We start from the raw sequence: 19,063 nt of genomic DNA, 5'->3' as shown, positions 1-19,063 counted from the left end.
CATGGAGAGAGAGACCCCGGCCCCATAGAGAGAGCCCTGCCCCATAGAGAGACCCCCCTGCCCCATAGAGAGACCCCTCTGCCCCATAGGGATCCCCATAGAGAGACCCCTGCCCCATAGAGAGACCCCTCTGCCCATAGGGATCCCCATAGAGACCCCGGCCCCATAGAGAGACCCCTGCCCCATAGAGAGACCCCTCTGCCCCATAGAGACCCCGGCGCCGGTGACAAAGTGTCCCCGAGAGGCGACACATTCCGGAGGGGGGGGACAGAGGGACACGGGGGGGGGGGGACATGGAGAGAGAGACCCCTGCCCCATAGAGAGAGACCCATAGAGACCCTGCCCCATAGAGAGACCGCCCTGCCCCATAGAGAGACCCCTCTGCCCCATAGGGATCCCCATAGAGAGACCCCTGCCCCATAGAGAGACCCCGGCCCCGGTGACAAAGTGTCCCCGAGAGGCGACACATTCCTGCGGGGGGGGACAGCGGGACACGGGGGGGGGACAGAGAGAGAGACCCCGGCCCCATAGAGAGAGACCCCCTGCCCCATAGAGAGAGACCCCTGACCCATAGACAGACCCCCATAGAGATCCCCCTGCCTATAGAGAGAAACCCCTGCCCCATAGAGAGACCCATCTGTCGTATAGAGAGACCCCTGCCCCATAGAGAGACCCCTCTGCCCCATAGAGACCCCTCTGCCCCATAGAGACCCCTCTGCCCCATAGAGAGACCCCTGCCCCATAGAGAGACCCTGCCCCATAGAGGGGGCTGGAGACATAGAGAGACCCCCTTGCCCCAGAGAGAGACCCCTGCCCCATAGAGAGACCCCCATAGAGAGACCCCCCCTGCCCCATAGAGAGACCCCTGCCCCATAGGGATCCCCCTGCCCCATAGAGAGACCCCTGCCCTATAGAGAGACCCCCCTGCCCCATAGAGACCCCTGCCCCATAGAGACCCTTGCCCATAGAGAGAGACCCCTGCCCCATAGAGACCCCTCTGCCCCATAGAGACCCCCCTGCCCCATAGAGAGACCCCCCTGCCCCATAGAGAGACCCTTGCCCCATAGAGACCCCTCTGCCCCATAGAGAGAGACCCCTCTGCCCCATAGAGACCCCTGCCCCATAGAGAGACCCCTCTGCCCCATAGAGACCCCTCTGCCCCATAGAGAGACCCCTCTGCCCCATAGAGAACCCCTCTGCCCCATGGAGGGGGCTGGAGACATAGAGAGACCCCCCTGCCCCATAGAGAGACCCCTGCCCCATAGGGACCCCCCCTGGCCCACAGAAGGGCCTGGCCCCATAGAGACCCCCCCTCCCTGCCCCATAGGGACCCAGCGGGTGCCCACAGTGGGGCGGCTGCGGCCTCCACCCAGACACCTGAGACACCCCTGGGACACCTGGGACACCCCCCCAGACACCTGGGACCCCCCCTGGGACACCTGGGACACCCTGGGGACCCCCACCCCAGACACCTGTGTCACCCCCGGACACCTGGGACACCCTGGGGACCCCCACCCCAGACACCTGTGTCACCCCTGGGACACCTGGGACACCTGGGACCCTCTGGACACCTGGGAGCCCTGCAGACCCCTCCCCGGGACACCTGTGTCCCCTCCCAAACACCTGAGACCCCCCCCCAGACACCTGGGACACCCTGGGGACCCCCAGCGGGACCCCTGGGAGCCCCCTGGCACACCTGGGAACCCCCTGGCACACCTGGGAGCCCGGCAGACCCCTCCCTGGGACACCTGTGTCCCCTCCCAAACACCTGAGACCCCCCCCAGACACCTGGGACAACCTGGAGACCCCCAGCGGGACCCCTGGGAGCCCTCTGGCACACCTGGGAACCCTGCAGACCCTCCCAGACACCTGTGTCCCCTCCCAAACACCTGAGACCCCCTCCCAAACACCTGAGACCCCCCCCAGACACCTGGGACAACCTGGAGACCCCCAGCGGGACACCTGGGAACCCCCTGGCACACCTGAGAGCCCGGCAGACCCCTCCCCAGACACCTGTGTCCCCTCCCAAACACCTGAGATCCCCCTGGACACCTGGACCCCACCCCAGACACCTGGGACCCCTCTGGACACCTGGGACACCTGGGGACCCCCCCCGGGACACCTGGGACCCCTGCAGACCCCTCCCCAGACACCTGGGACCCCTCTTGGACACCTGGGACACTCCACCGGACACCTGGGGACCCCCACCGGGACACCTGGGACCCCCTGGGCATGCAAGGAGCGATGGTGGGACATGGAGAACCTGGCACCTGGCGCCTGGCACGGCACCTGGCATGGCACCTGGTGTGACACCTGGTGTGACAACTGGCACAGCACCTGGCATGGCACCTGGCACAGGACCTGGCACAGCATCTGGCATGGCACCTGGCATGGCACCTGGCACAGGACTTGGCATGACACCTGGCCCAATCCTGACATGGTATTTGACATGACACCTGGCAGGACACCTGGCATTGCACCTGGCACAGCACCTGGCACAGCACCTGGAACCTTGCAGGACACCTGGCATGATGCTGACACGGTACCTGGCATGACGCTCAGGATGGCACCTGGCATGACACCTGGCACAGCACCTGGCACAGGATCTGGCACAGCACCTGGAAAAGGACCTGGCATGATCCTGGCATGACACCTGGCGTGACACCTGGCGTGACACCTGACACGGCACCTGGCACAGCACCTGGCATGATACCTGGCACGATCCTGACATGGCACCTGGCGTGACACCTGGCGCAGCACCTGGAACCTGGCATGACACCTGGCATGATACCTGCATGATCCTGACACGACACCTGGTGTGACACCTGGCACAGCACCTGGCACAGTACCTGGCACAGGACTTGGCATGACACATGGCATGATCCTGGCATAGCACCTGGCACAAAAGTCAGGATGACACCTGGCACAGCACCTGGCAAAGCACCTGGCATGATCCTGACATGGCACCTGGCATGACACCTGGCATAAAACTCAGGATGGCACCTGGCAAAGCACCTGGCATGATCCTGACACGGCACCTGGCACTGTCCCTGGCACAGCACCTGCATGACACCTGACATGGCACCTGGCGCAGCACCTGGCATGACACCTGGCATGATCTTGACATGACACCTGGCACAAAACTCAGGATGGCACCTGGCATGACACCTGGCGTGACACCTGGCACTGTCCCTGGCACAGGACCCTCCCGGGGTTCCATCCATACTGGGCGGGGTCACGGCCATACTGGGCGGGGTCACGGCCATACTGGGCGGGGTCACGGCCATACTGGGAGGGGTCACGGCCATACTGGGGGGTCACGGCCGTACTGGGAGGGGTCACGGCCGTACTGGGCGGGGTCACGGCCATACTGGGCGGGGTCATGGCCATACTGGGGGGGTCACGGCCATACTGGGGGGGTCACGGCCGTACTGGGAGGGGTCACGGCCATACTGGGGGGGTCACGGCCAATACTGGGCGGGGTCATGGCCGTACTGGGAGGGTCATGGCCCATACTGGGCGGGGTCACGGCCATACTGGGCGGGGTCACGGCCATACTGGGAGGGGTCACGGCCATACTGGGAGGGGTCACGGCCATACTGGGAGGGGTCACGGCCATACTGGGAGGGTCACGGTCATACTGGGGGGGTCACGGCCATACTGGGCGGGGTCACGGCCATACTGGGAGGGGTCATGGCCATACTGGGGGGGTCACGGCCATACTGGGGGGGCTGTACTGGGTGGGTCACAGCTGTACTGGGGGAGATCATGGCCGTACTGGGTGGGGGGACCAGGACCATACTGGGGGTCACGGCCATACTGGGGGGGTGTACTGAGGGGGCCACAGCTATACTGGGCGACCACGGCCGTACTGGGGGGCTGTACTGTGGGGGGGTCACGGCCATACTGGGGGTCTGCACTGGGGGGGATCGTGGCTGTACTGGGGGGTGTCCCGGCCATCCCGGGGGGATCCCGGCCATTCCGGGGGTGGTCCCGGCCATTCTGGGGGGGTCACGGCCATTCCGGGGGGGTCCCGGCCATCCCGGGGGTGTCCCGGCCATTCCGGGGGGGTCCCGGCCATTCCGGGGGTGTCCCGGCCATTCTGGGGGGGTCACGGCCATTCCGGGGGGGTCCCGGCCATCCCGGGGGTGTCCCGGCCATTCCGGGGGGGTCCCGGCCATTCCGGGGGTGTCCCGGCCATTCTGGGGGGGTCACGGCCATTCCGGGGGGGTCCCGGCCATCCCGGGGGTGTCCCGGCCATTCCGGGGGTGTCCCGGCCGTTCCGGGGGGGTCCCGGCCATTCTGGGGGGGTCACGGCCATTCCGGGGGTGTCGCGGCCATTCACGGGGGTGTCCCGGCCATTCCGGGGGGGTCCCGGCCATTCCGGGGGTGTCCCGGCCGTTCCGGGGGTGTCGCGGCCATTCCGGGGGTGTCGCGGCCATTCCGGGGGGGTCCCGGCCATTCTGGGGGTGTCCCGGCCATTCCGGGGGGGTCACGGCGTTTTCCCTTTCGCTTTTGGCCGCGCTTTTCCTTTCGCTTCTGGCGGCGGCAGCAGCGGAGCCGCGGACCGAGGTCACCGCGGATGGTCCCGGGGGGCGCTGGGGGGGGGTCCCCTTTCCTGTCCCCTCCGTGTCCCCTCCCGTGTCCCCTGCCCTGTCCCCTCCCGTGTCACCCCTTGCCCCGGCGCCGGCTGCGAGCTGGGGGTGACAGGGGGTGACACAGGGTGACACGGGGTGACAGGAGGTGACACGGACCGAGCTCTGGGGGGGTTTGGGGGTCCGGGAGAGAGAGGGGGGGGACACGGACCCGCCCCCTCCCCCCCCCACCGCCGTGTGTCCGTTCGCTGCGGTGGCGGGAAAAGGAAATGGAGGGGACAGGGAGGGGACAGGGGAGGGGACAGGGGAGGGGACAGGGACAGCTCGGGACACCCCCCCCCCCCACACACACACACACACACAGTGTCACCTGGGCAGGTGAGGGGGGTGCGGCGTGGCGCAGGTGCCACCGCGGCCCCTTGGGGCTACCGGGAGAACCGGTCCGGCCGCACCTGGCGGCGGCGGCGGCCATGCGGGGCTCGGGGGGGCGGGGGGGGGGGCTGTCCCGGGGCTGGCACCGGGCTGGCACCGTGTCCCTGTCCGGGGGCTGGCACCGGGTCCGTGTCCCGGGGGTGACTCCGGTGTCCCGGGGGACTCTGTGGCCCCGTGTCCCGGGGGTGGCCCCGTGTCCGTGTCCCGGGGGACGTTGTGGCCCCGTGTCCGTGTCCCGGGGGTGGCACTGGTGGCCCGGGGGATTCTGTGGCCCCGTGTCCGTGTCCCGGGGGTGGCCCCGTGTCCGGCCACGCAGCGCGACAGGAACGCGACACCGGGCGGCGCCGCGGTGACCCCGCGGCCGGCGGATGTTTTGTTTGTCACCTGCCGGCGGTGGCAGCGGCCAGAGGTGGCCCCGGCGGTGGCTCCCGGTGTTGGTGGCCCCGGTGTTGGTGGCTCCCGGTGTTGGTGGCTCCCGGTGTTGGTGGCCCCGGCGGTGGCTCCGGTGTTGGTGGCCCCGGTGTTGGTGGCTCCCGGTGTTGGTGGCCCCGATGGCGGCGTGCGGAGGTGAGCGGGTGGCCGGGAGGTGGCGGCGACAAGTGGCACTGGAGAGCACCGGGAAATGGGGACAGGGAACGGGGAACCGGGAACGGGGAAATGGGAACCGGGAACCGGGAACGGGGACGGGCTCGGAGCTGGCACGGGTGGCACGGGTCCTGCCCAGCCCTCGGGCCACCGCGGCGCCGTGCCACCTGTGGTGTCACCTGTGGTGTCTCTCACCTTGTGGTGTCACCTGTGGTGTCACCTGTGCCCCCCGGGCACAGCAAGGGACGCGGCACGGAGGACTCGGCGGCCACACCCGGGCCCCGCGGGGACAGTGAGGGTGACACTGGACAGGACCGTGGGGACAATGGGGGTGACACTTCTGACACCACAGGGACAATGGGGGTGACACTGCCGGTACCCTGCGGACACTGACCATGTCACCAAGCCACCACTGGGGACACTGGGACCCTCTGGGGGACATGGGGACACTGGGGGGACATGGGGACACTGGGGGGACACTGGGGGGACACTGGGGGACACTGGGACCCCTCTGCCTGGACACTGGGGACACTGGGGACAGTCCCCACGGGCTCGGGTGACGCAGATTCGGGCCCCGTGGGTGTCGGGTCCGTCCCGTGGCCGGAGGTGCCACACCTGTCCCGTGTCACCTGTGGCACTGCCAGCGCTGCCACCCACGGCACCCAGGGGACAAGGGACGAGCCGGGAGTGGGGGGGGACCCTCAGGGGGGTCCCAGTGTCCCCCAGTGTCCCCAATGTCCCCAGTAACCCCCAGTATCCCCAGTGTCCCCCAGTGTCCCCCCAGTGTCCCCAGTGTCCCCAGTAACCCCCAGTGTCCCCAGTGTCCCCAGTGTCCCCCAATGTCCCCAGTGTCCCCCAATGTCCCCCAGTGTCCCCCAATGTCCCCAGTGTCCCCAATGTCCCCCAGTGTCCCCATTGTCCCCAGTATCCCCAGTATCCCCAGTGTCCCCCAGTGTCCCCAGTGTCCCCAGTATCCCCAGTGTCCCCAGTGTCCCCAATGCCTCCATTGTCCCCAGTGTCCCCAGTGTCCCCCAATGTCCCCAGTGTCCCCCAATGTCCCCCAGTGTCCCCCAATGTCCCCAGTGTCCCCAATGTCCCCAGTGTCCCCATTGTCCCCAGTATCCCCAGTATCCCCCAGTGTCCCCCAGTGTCCCCAGTATCCCCCAGTGTCCCCAGTGTCCCCCAGTGTCCCCATTGTCCCCAGTATCCCCAGTATCCCCAGTGTCCCCCAGTGTCCCCAATGTCCCCAATGTCCCCCAGTGTCCCAGTGCCCCCAGTGTCCCCAGCATTCCCAGTGTCCCCCAGTGTCCCCAATGTCCCCCAGTGTCCCCCCAGTGTCCCCAGTGCCCCCAGTGTCCCCAATGTCCCCAGTGTCCCCAATGTCCCCCAGTGCCCCCAGTGTCCCCAATGTCCCCAGTGTCCCCCAGTGTCCCCCAGTGTCCCCAGTATTCCAGTGTCCCCCAATGTCCCCAGTGTCCCCCAGTGCCCCCAGTGTCCCCAGTATCCCCAGTATTCCCAGTGTCCCCAATGCCTCCATTGTCCCCAGTATCCCCAGTGTCCCCAGTGCCCCCAGTGTCCCCAGTGTCCCCAGTGTCCCCCAATGTCCCCCAGTGTCCCCAGTGTCCCCATTGTCCCCAGTATCCCCAGTATCCCCAGTGTCCCCCAATGTCCCCCAGTGCCCCCATTGTCCCCATTGTCCCCAGTATCCCCAGTATCCCCAGTGTCCCCCAATGTCCCCCAGTGTCCCCAGTATTCCCAGTGTCCCCAGTATTCCCAGTGTCCGGCTCCATCCCATGCTGGGGTTGGGCAGCTGCAGAGTCAGGGAAGAATCGGGGCAGGAGTCACCTGCCCAGGTGAGGTTTTATTGGCCCAGGTGAGGTGTTAGCACCCCAGGTGAGGTGTCACTGCCCAGGTGAGGTTTTATTGGCCCAGGTGAGGTGTCACTGGCCCAGGTGAGGTGTCACCGGCCCAGGTGAGGTGTCACTGGCCCAGGTGAGGTGTCAGTGGCCCAGGTGAGGTGTCGGTGGCCAGGTGAGGTTTTATTGGCCCAGGTGAGGTGTCACTGGCCCAGGTGAGGTGTCGGTGGCCAGGTGAGGTTTTATTGGCCCAGGTGAGGTGTCACTGGCCCAGGTGAGGTGTCACCTCCCCAGGTGAGGTTTTATTGGCCCAGGTGAGTTTTTATTGGCCCGGGTGATGTCTCATCTGCCCAGGTGAGCTGTTACCTGCCCAGGTGAGGCGTCACTGACCACATGCAGTGTCCGGCCCCGGGGGCTTGGAGCTGCTGGGAACCTGTTGGGCCAGCCCAGCCAGACAGGACTCACCTGGACAAGGGGAGGGGCCAGGACTCACCTGGACAAGGGGAGGGGCCAGGACTCACCTGGTCAGGCTCATCCACCAGGACTCACCTGGACAAGGGGAGGGGCCAGGACTCACCTGGACAAGGGGAGGGGCCGGGACTCACCTGGTCAGGCTCATCCACCGGGACTCACCTGGACAAGGGGAGGGGCCGGGCCTCACCTGGTCAGGCTCATCCACGGGGACTCACCTGGACAAGGGGAGGGGCCAGGACTCACCTGGTCAGGCTCATCCACCAGGACTCACCTGGACAAGGGGAGGGACCGGGACTCACCTGGCCGGGCTCATCCACCGGGCCTCACCTGGACAAGGGAGGGGCCGGGACTCACCTGGACAAGGGGAGGGGCCGGGCCTCACCTGGTCAGGCTCATCCACCGGGACTCACCTGGACAAGGGGAGGGGCCAGGACTCACCTGGCCAGACTCATCCACCAGGACTCACCTGGACAAGGGGAGGGGCCGGGACTCACCTGGACAAGGGGAGGGGCCGGGCCTCACTGGTCAGGCTCATCCACGGGGACTCACCTGGACAAGGGGAGGGGCCAGGACTCACCTGGCCGGGCTCAGGGTTCGGCACTCACCTGGCCGGGCTCAGGGTTCGGGCCTCACCTGTCCTGCCTCGCCCTGAGCGGGGTCCCGGTGCCTCCAGACCCCCCCACAGCGGGCACAGGTGAGGTGGCGGCTGCCGAGGGGGCGGGGCTGAGGGCGCAGGTGGGGCCACCCGGGACCGGAGCGTCCCCGCCCACCTGGGGAGGCCTCGGGGGTCCCGGGGGAGGGTCCCGGGCAGGGGACAGTGCCGCCGGACATTCCCACGGTGACCGCTGGGGACACTCCCACCCTCCGGACATTCACCGGACACTCCCACGGTGACCGCTGGGGACACTCCCTCCCACCGGACATTCACCGGACACTCCCACGGTGACCGCTGGGGACACTCCCACCCACCGGACACTCCCACGGTGACCGCTGGGGACACTCCCACCCACCGGACACTCCCACGGTGGCCGCAGGAGTTTCCCACGGGGGCCGGGGTGGGCCGGGGGGGTCGCGCTGCGGCCGCGTGAGTTCCCCACGGGGATTTTGGGATTTTGGGATTTGGGATTTTGGATTTTGGGGGGGGGGTCCGGGGATGTCCCCACGGTGGTGGCCTGGATGGGGACGGGTCGCACTCTGGCCACAGGGGTTTCCCACACTGACCAGGACTCCTGGATTGGGGGGTCAGCCCCATTTTCCCACGGTGGTGGCCGGGATGAGGAGGGGTCTCACTCCGGCCACAGGAGTTTCCCAAACTGACCACCCGAATTTCCCACGGGGATTGAGACTTGGGGACATTCCCACGGTGGTGGCCGGGATGGGGACGGGTCACACTCCGGCCACAGGGGTTTCCCACACTGACCAGAACTCCCGGATTGGGGGGTCAGCCCCGTTTTCCCATGGTGGTGGCCTGGATGAGGAGGGGTCACACTCCGGCCACAGGGGTGTCCCACACTGACCAGGACTCCCGGACTGGGGGGTCACACCCCGTTTTCCCACGGTGGCACGCGGGTCACGGAGGGTCCCGCTCCACCCGGTGACAGGGATCCACCCCCCCTCACCGAGACCTCTCCCCACAGGCTGTGCCATCTGCCTCCAAGCCTCCGAACCCCTCCGGGGGGACGCCGAGGACGCCCCAATGCCGTGGCCACCCCCGTCCACTCTGCCGGACGCCCCCTTCCCCAGCCGGACGCTGGCCGCGGTGGCCGCGGTGGCCGAAGCGCTGCTGACCCCCGCGTACTGGGCGCTGGACCGGCTGCTGGCGCTGCTGGTGCCCACCACGGCGCAGCGGGCGCGCTGGCGGCGGCGCCGGGCCGGGCAATGCGTGGCCGTGGGCGCCCGGGCGCTGCTGGCACCGGCGCTGGCGCTGGCGCTGGCGCTGGCGCTGCCGCCGGCGCTGCTGGGGCTGCTGCTGTGGCTCCCGGCGCAGGCCAAGCGCCGGCCGTTCGTCCACCAGCACACGGCGGGCACGGCGGCGGCCGCGCCCTGGGACCCGCGGCGGGCGCGCGGCTTCACCTTCCTGACGGCCAACGTGTGCCTGCTGCCCAGCGGGCTGGCGCGCTTCAGCAACCTGGGCGAGACGCGGCGCCGGGCGGCGCTCATCGGGCGGGCCCTGGCGGCCGGAGCGCCCGCGGAACCTGCCGGGCACCGGCGCGGGCTGCTGGGGCCGCGGAGGGGCCGCGGGTACGGGGGCACCGCGGCGCGGGGGCGCCCGGGTGGAGACGCCGGGGGGGACGCGGGGAGGGTGGCCGGGCCGGCGGAGACGGTGGGTGGCACGGTGGGACGGGCGGAGATGGCGGTGGGCAACCCAATGTCAACGAGCAACTCAATGTCGATGGGCAACCCAACACCGATGGCCAACTCAACGTGGATGACCAACCCAACTGCAATGACTGACTCAACATGGATGACCAACCCAGCACCGATGGACAACCCAACGTGGATGACCAACTCAACTGCAATGACTGACTCAACATGGGTGACCAACCCAACTCTGATGACCGACTCAAGATGGGTGACCAACCCAACATTTATGGATAACTCAACTCCAATGACCAACTCAACATGGGTGACCAACCCAACACGGGTGACCAACCCAACTTCAATGACCAACTCAACATGGATGACCAACCCAACATTTATGGATAACTCAACTCCAATGACCAACTCAACATGGACGACCAACCCAACTCCAATGACCAACTCAACACGGATGACCAACTCAAGACTGATGGCCACCCCAACTCCAATGACCAACTCAACTCTAATGACCGACTCAACACGGATGGCCAACCCAACGCCGATGACCAACCCAACTCCGATGACCAACCCAACGCCGATGACCAACCCAAGCCTGGGAGCCGCTCCGTGCCCAATGTCCAGCCTGGGGCCGGAGCGGCCGATCCCGCTGGCTGACCCCATGCCGCCGGTGCTGAGCGCCCGCATCCCGCCCGACGTGGACTTCGTGTGCCTGCAGGAGGTGTTTGACGGCGCCGCGGCCGCCGCGCTGCGCCGGCAGCTGGGGCGGCGCTTCCCGCACGTGCTGTGGGGCGTGGGCCCGGGCGGGCTGCGCGGCGGGCGGCTGCGGGCGCTGGGCAGCGGGCTCCTCCTGGGCAGCCGCTTCCCGCCGCTGGCCGCCCGCTTCCTGCCCTTCCCCAACGCCGCCCGCGAGGACGCGCTGGCCAACAAGGGGCTGCTGGTGGCGCAGGTGAGGGGACGGCGCCTGGGGGGACACCTGAGGGCTGTGGGGGCGGCGCGGGGCTGAGGTGACGTGTGACGTGTGACGTGTGACGTGTGACGTGTGACGTGTGACGTGTGGTTGGTGTCCCCTCCAGGTGCTGTTGGGGATGGGGAGAGGCCGGCGCGTCGTGGGGTACCTGGGCTGCACCCACCTGCAGGCGCCCGCGGGTGAGTGGGGACATGGCGACGGCGTGGGGGACACCGGCGGGTGACACTGGGGGGGTCTGGGGGTGTTGGGTTTGTGTGGCGTTGTCCAGCTGTGTCCAGGTGTTCTGTGTCCACTTGTGTCCATCTGCTCATGCGTGTGTCCACATGCCCGTGTCTGTGACTCTGGGTCTGTCTGTGTCCCCGTGTCCCCGGGTCCACGTGTCTGTGATCCCCATGTTCCTGTGTCCCTGTGTCCCCATGTCCTTGGGTCCCCATGTCCCTTGGTACCCATGTCCCCCTGTCCACATCCATGTGTCGGTACAGTTCCATGTGTCCATGTCCCCATGTCCTTTGTCCCTGTCCCGGTGTCTGTACATGTCCTCATGTCCATGTCCCCATGTCCATGTCCCCATGTCCATATCCCCATGTCCCGTGTCCCTGTCCCAGTGTCTGTCCCCATGTCCCCATGTCCATGTCCTCATGTCCATACCCTATATCCATGTCACCATGTCCCATGTCCCCATCCCCCTGTCTGTTCATGTTCCCATTTCCATGTCACCATGTCCATGTCCCCATGTCCTCTGTCCCTGTCCCGGTGTCTGTACCTGTCCCCATGTTCATGTCCCCATGTCCACGTCCCCACGTCCATGCCCCATATCCACGTGTCCATGTGTCCATGTCCCCATGTCCTGTGTCCCCATCCCCATATCTGTACATGTCCACATGTCCATGTCCCCATGTCCCTGTCCCCATCCCCATGTCTGTATGTGTCCCCACGTCCCATGTCTCTGTCCCTGTGTCCGTACATGTCCTCATGTCAATCTCCCCATGTCCCCTGTCACCTTCACCGTGTCTGTACGTGTCCCCATGTCCATGTCCCCATGTCCCCATGTCCATGTCCCCATCCCTATGTCTGCACATGTCCACGTGTCCCTGTGTCTGTACGTGTCCTTATGTCCACATCCTCATGTCCATGTCCCATGTCCCCACGTCCTGTGTCCCTGTCCTGGTGTGTGGCTATGTCCCCATATCCATGTCCCCATGTCCATATCCCCATGTCCTGTGTCCCTGTCCCCATGTCCCCATGTTCCCATGTCCATGTCCAGTGTCCCTGTGTCTGTCCCTGTCCCCATGTCCATGTCCCTATGATGTCCCCATGATGTCCCTGTGTCCCTGTCCCAGCCAATGCCACCATCCGTGACAAGCAATTGTCCCTGTGTCTGTCCCTGCATCCCTGAGTCTGTCCCTGTGTCTGTCCCTGTCCCCATGATGTCCCCATGATGTCCCCATGTCCCCCTGTCCCAGCCGATGCCACCATCCGTGACCAGCAGCTGTCCCTGTGTCTGTCCCTGTCCCCATGTCCATGTCCCCATGATGTCCCCATGATGTCCCCATGATGTCCCCACGATGTCCCCATGTCCCCCTGTCCCAGCCGATGCCACCATCCGTGACCAGCAGCTGTCCCTGTGTCTGTCCATGTCCCCGTGTCTGTCCCTGTCCCCATGATGTCCCCCTGTCCCAGCCGATGCCACCATCCGTGACCAGCAGCTGTCCCTGTGTCTGTCCCTGTGTCCCTGTGTCTGTCCCTGTCCCCACGATGTCCCCATGTCCCCCTGTCCCAGCCGATGCCGCCATCCGTGACCAGCAGCTGTCCCTGTGTCTGTCCATGTCCCCGTGTCTGTCCCTGTCCCCACGATGTCCCCATGTCCCCCTGTCCCAGCCGATGCCACCATCCGTGACCAGCAGCTGTCCCCGTGTCTGTCCCTGTCCCCATGGTGTCCCCATGATGTCCCCCTGTCCCAGCCGATGCCACCATCCGTGACCAGCAGCTGTCCCTGTGTCTGTCCCTGTGTCTGTCCGTGTCCCTGTGTCTGTCCCTGTTCCCATGATGTCCCCACGATGTCCCCATGATGTCCCGGTGTCCCTGTCCCAGCCGATGCCACCATCCGTGACCAGCAGCTGTCCCTGTGTCTGTCCCTGTCCCCACGATGTCCCCATGTCCCCCTGTCCCAGCCGATGCCGCCATCCGTGACCAGCAGCTCTCCTGGGTGCTCCGGTGGCTCCGCGAGTTCCGCGATGAGCAGCACCGCCCGGGGGACCTGGTGGCCTTCGATGTCCTCTGCGGGGACCTCAACTTCGACAACTGCTCCCGAGGTGGGGACGGGGGACACGGGGGGACACGGGAGGGGGACACAGAGGGCAGAGGTGTGGGACGCGAAGGGACACGGGAGAGGGACAGGGGACAGAGGGACATGGGGGACACAGAGGGGCAGAGGTGTGGGACGCGAAGGGACACGGGAGAGGGACAGAGGAGCCGGGTGGGGGACACGGGGGACACACGGAGGGACAGGATGGGGGACGGGTGGCTCATGAGTGGGGGACACACGGAGGGACATTGGGGGACACGGGTGGGCGGGAGGGACGTGGTGGGTCATGGGTGGGGGGACAGTGGGGGACATCGGGGGGACACAGAATCACGGGGGGGACATCGGGGGGGGACACACGGGGGTGACAGCAGCGCCGTGTCCCCGGCAGGTGACAGCCAGAACCGGCGGCACGCCCTGTTCAAGGAGTTCTGGGACCCCGCGTGCCGCGACTCGGGCCAGGAGCAGCCCTGGGCCATCGGTGGGGACACCAGTGTCACCTCCCCGGGGACCCCAGTGTCACCTCTGCCCGGGGACCCCGGTGTCACCTCTGCCCGGGGACCCCAGTGTCACCTCTGCCCGGGGACACCAGTGTCACCTGTGTCTGGGGACCCCCGGTGTCACCTCTGCCCGGGGACCCCAGTGTCACCTCTGCCCGGGGACCCCAGTGTCACCTGTGTCTGGGGGAGCGCACTGTCCCCTCCCTGTCCCCTGGGCTCCTGCTCACTCCCGTCCCCTCCTGTCCCCTCCCGGTCCCCTGGGGTCCCATTCATGTCCCTGTCCCCTCCCCATGTCCGGGGTCCCGCTCATGTCCCTGTCCCCTGCTGTCGCCTGCTGTCCCCAGGGACGCTGCTCAACTACCTCAGGATCTACGAGGAGCCCGTGTCCACCCTGAGGAGATGAGGAGGTGACAATGGGGACACTGGGGACACTGGGGGGGGGGGGGGGGGAGGAGAGGGTCCTCCACGCCTGTGTCACCGTGTCCCCTCTGCCACCATGTCCCCGTGTCCCCATGTCCCTCTGTGTCCCCGTGTCCCCATGGCCGCCTGTCACTCTGTCCCCATGTCCCGTGTTCCCATGTCCCTGTCACTCTGTCCTGTGTCCCCAAGTCCCCATGTCTGTCCCCCTGTCCCTCAGGACACTGTCCCCATGTCCCCATGTCCCCCTGTCCCTCAGGACACTGTCCCCATGTCCCTCAGGACACTGTCCCCATGTCCCCCTGTCCCTCAGGACACTGTCCCCATGTCCCCAATGTCCCCCTGTCCCTCAGGACACTGTCCCCAATGTCCCCGTGTCCCTCAGGACACTGTCCCCCTGTCCCCGTGTCCCTCAGGACACTGTCCCCATGTCCCCCCTGTCCCTCAGGACACTGTCCCCATGTCCCCAATGTCCCCATGTCCCTCAGGACACTGTCCCCATGTCCCCAATGTCCCCGTGTCCCTCAGGACACTGTCCCCCTGCCCCCGTGTCCCTCAGGACACTGTCCCCATGTCCCCATGTCCCCCTGTCCCTCAGGACCCTGTCCCCATGTCCCCAATGTCCCCATGTCCTTCAGGACCCTGTCCCCCTGTCTCTCAGGACCCTGTCCGAGCCGTGGGGACGCGAGCGGTTCCTGGCCGGTCCCCATGTCCCCATGTCCCTGTCACTGTGTCCCACTGTGTCCCATGTCCCCCTGTCCCTCAGGACCCTGTCCCCATGTCCCCAATGTCCCCATGTCCCTCAGGACCCTGTCCGAGCCGTGGGGACGCGAGCGGTTCCTGGCCGGTCCCATCCTGTCCTGCGGGAGCCTGGACCCGATGGCCGCGCGGACCGTGGCAGGGCCGGAGAGTGGACAGAGCGCTGCTGAGGAGGGGGCCCACGCTGACCACTGTGAGTGACCGCTGGGAGCCCTCCGTGACCCCCCAGTGACCCCTCAGTGACCCCCCAGTTAACCCCCCCAGTGACCACTGGGATTCCACACTGACCACTGTGAGTGACCGCTGGGAGCCCTCCGTGACCCCCTCCGTGACCCCCCCAGTGACCCCTCAGTGACCCCCCCCAGTGACCCCCCCAGTGACCACTGGGATTCCACACTGACCACTGTGAGTGACCGCTGGGAGCCCTCCGTGACCCCCCCAGTGACCCCTCAGTGACCCCCCAGTTAACCCCCCCAGTGACCACTGGGATTCCACACTGACCACTGTGAGTGACCGCTGGGAGCCCTCCGTGACCCCCTCCGTGACCCCCCCCAATGACCCCCCAGTGACCCCTCAGTGACCCCTCAGTGACCCCCCCCAGTGACCACTGGGATTCCACACTGACCACCATGAGCGGTCCACTGCGACCCCAGTGACCCCTCATTGAACCCCCATTGACCTCCCTGGGACCCCACTCTGGCCACTCTGAGTGACCCCTGGAACCCGCACTGGCCACCATGAGTGACCACTGGGACCTCAGTGACCCCTGGAACCCGCACTGGCCACCATGAGTGACCACTGGGACCTCAGTGACCCCTGGAACCTGCACTGGCCACCATGAGTGACCACTGGGACCTCAGTGACCCCTGGAACCTGCACTGGCCACCATGAGTGACCACTGGGACCTCAGTGACCCCTGGAACCCACACTGGCAACCATGAGTGACCACTGGGACCCCAAGGACGCCCCCAATGAACCCCCAGTGACCCCCCAGTGACCCCTGTGACCCCACGCTGGCCACCGTGAGTGACCCCCGGTGTCCTCAGTGACCGCTGGGACCTCCCAGTGACCCCACACAGTAAACACCCCAGTGACCCCACACTGACCACTGTGAGTGACCACTGGGAACGCCCTGTGACCCTCATGACCCCAGTGACCGCTGGTGTCCCCGTGACCCCGCCCTGACCCCGCTGTCCCCACAGGAGGTCACGGGCTACTCGGTCATCACCGAGCTGGCCACAATGTCTGACCACCTGCCCGTGGCCCTGCGGCTGCGCCTGGGGCCCGCTGACCTCTGACCCCGGCACGGACACGGCGCTGGACACCAGGAGGGACACCGGGATGGACACGGCTCAGAGCTGAGAGTGTGGCCACGCTCTGGACACCAGGCTGGACACCAGGCTGGACACTGGGATGGACACTGGGATGGACACGGGAATGGACACCGGGATGGACACGGCTCAGAGCTGAGAGTGTGGCCACGCTCTGGACACTGGGATGGACACTGGGATGGACACTGGGATGGACACGGGGATGGACACGGGGATGGGCACGGGGATGGACACTGGGATGGGCAACTGGGATGGACACGGGGATGGACATGGGGATGGACATGGGGATGGACACCTGGCTGGACACTGGGATGGGCATGGGGATGGACACTGGGATGGGCACGGGGATGGACACTGGGATGGGCACTGGGATGGACACAGGGCTGGACACGGGGATGGACATGGGATGGACATGGGGATGGACACTGGGCTGGACACGGGGATGGACACTGGGATGGACACTGGGATGGACACGGGGATGGACACTGAGCTGGACACCGGGATGGACACTGGGCTGGACACCGATCAGACCTGAGAGTGGCCACGCTTTGGACACAGGGCTGGACACAGGGCTGGACACACAGGTGGACACACAGCTGGACACACAGCACTGGTCATGGGGCTGGACACAGCTCGGACCTGAGAGTGGCCACACTCTGGACATGGGGCTGGACACGGCACTGGCCACAGCTGTGACCCCAGTGTGACCCCAGTGTGACCATGGCTCTGGCCACAGCAGCGGTCACTGCAGGGGACACTGGGGTGGACACAGCGCTGGACACTGCACTGGACACTGGGATGGACACAGCGCTGGACACAGCGCTGGACACTGCACTGGTCACTGCACTGGACACTGGGGTGGACACAGCGCTGGACACAGCGCTGGACAATGCACTGGACACAGCCCTGGACACTGCACTGGACACAACTCTGGCCACAGCAGCGGTCACTGCAGGGGGACACTGGGATGGACACTGGGATGGACACAGCGCTGGACACAGCCCTGGACACTGCGCTGGACACTGCGCTGGACACTGCACTGGACACAACTCTGGCCACAGCAGCGGTCACTGCAGGGGCAGGATCGGGGCAATATTGATCCCATATTGGTGCAGGATTGATCCGGTATTGGTGCAGGATTGGTGCAGTATTGATCTGGTATTGATCCGGTATTGGGGCAGGATCAGCCTGCTATTGATCTGACGTTGATTTGATATCAGTGCAGGATGGATCCAGCATTGATCCCTTATTGACACAGGATCAGCCTGCTATTGATCTGATATTGATATGGTATTGGGGCAGGATCAGCCTGCTATTGATCTGACATTGATCGTGTATCAGTCCAGTATTGATCTGACATTGATCCAGTATCAGGGCAGGATCAGCCTGCTATTGATCTGACATTGATTGGGTATCAGTGCAGGATTGACCCAGCATTGATCTGGTATTGGGGCAGGATTGGTGCAGTATTGATCTGACATTGATCGGGTATCAGTCCGGCACTGATCCAGCATAGATTGGGCATTAATCCATCATTGATCTGACATTGATCTGGTATTGGGGCAGCATCAGCCTGCTATTGATCTGACATTGATCTGGTATTGGGGCAGGATCAGCCTGCTATTGATCTGACATTGATCTGGTATTGGGGCAGGATCAGCCTGCTATTGATCTGACATTGATCTGGTATTGGGGCAGCATCAGCCTGCTATTGATCTGACATTGATCTGGTATTGGGGCAGGATCAGCCTGCTATTGATCTGACATTGATCTGGTATTGGGACAGGATCAGCCTGCTATTGATCTGACATTGATTGGGAATCAGTCAATGATGGACTCAGCATTGATCCGGTATTGAGGCAGTATTGATCTGCTATTGATCTGACATTGATGGGGAATCAGTCCATGATGGACCTAGCATTGATCGGGTATTGGGGCAGTATTGATCTGCTATTGATCTGACATTGATTGGGAATCAGTCAATGATGGACTCAGCATTGATCCGGTATTGGGGCAGTATTGATCTGGTATTGATCTGACATGGATCGGGAATCATTGCAGCATAGATTGGGCATTAATCTGGCATTGATCCAGCATCGTCTGTATTGATCCGGGATCGGCCCGGCATTGATTGGGCACTGCTCTGGCATCAGCCGGGCTTTGCTCTGGTGCTCTGCTGTCGGGATGAAGCTCATGAAGGAATTTTGCAAAAACTTAATTGAGTTTGGAACTTGAATGCCCAGGGAATGGGGAATGGGAATGGGAATGAGAGTGGGATTGGGAATGGGATTGGGATTGGGAATGGATTGGGAATGGGAATGGATTGGGAATGGATTGGGAATGGATTGGGATTGGGAATGGATTGGGAATGGATTGGGAATGGATTGGGAATGGGAATGGGAATGATGGATTGGGAATGGATTGGGAATGGATTGGGAATGGATTGGGATTGGGAATGGATTGGGAATGGATTGGGATTGGGAATGGATTGGGAATGGATTGGGAATGGATTGGGATTGGAATGGA

General features: G+C 65.0%; 1 protein-coding gene across 1 annotated transcript; it reads left to right on the top strand.

The window, feature by feature from the left end:
• Positions 1-5,578: 5,578 nt before the first annotated feature.
• Positions 5,579-16,554, top strand: LOC134433782 (sphingomyelin phosphodiesterase 5-like). The gene is given in 11 exon segments (XM_063182492.1): positions 5,579-5,594; positions 9,580-10,297; positions 10,784-11,207; positions 11,335-11,407; positions 13,400-13,540; positions 13,922-14,011; positions 14,375-14,416; positions 14,419-14,437; positions 15,254-15,338; positions 15,340-15,399; positions 16,409-16,554. Coding segments are annotated over 11 exon segments (1,764 nt in total). The 3' UTR covers positions 16,505-16,554.
• The last annotated feature ends 2,509 nt before the right edge of the window (positions 16,555-19,063 follow it).

The sequence above is a fragment of the Melospiza melodia genome, unplaced genomic scaffold (assembly GCF_035770615.1).
Source record: "Melospiza melodia melodia isolate bMelMel2 unplaced genomic scaffold, bMelMel2.pri scaffold_261, whole genome shotgun sequence".
Lineage (NCBI taxonomy): Eukaryota > Metazoa > Chordata > Aves > Passeriformes > Passerellidae > Melospiza > Melospiza melodia.
This window is presented reverse-complemented; position numbering and strand designations above follow the sequence as displayed.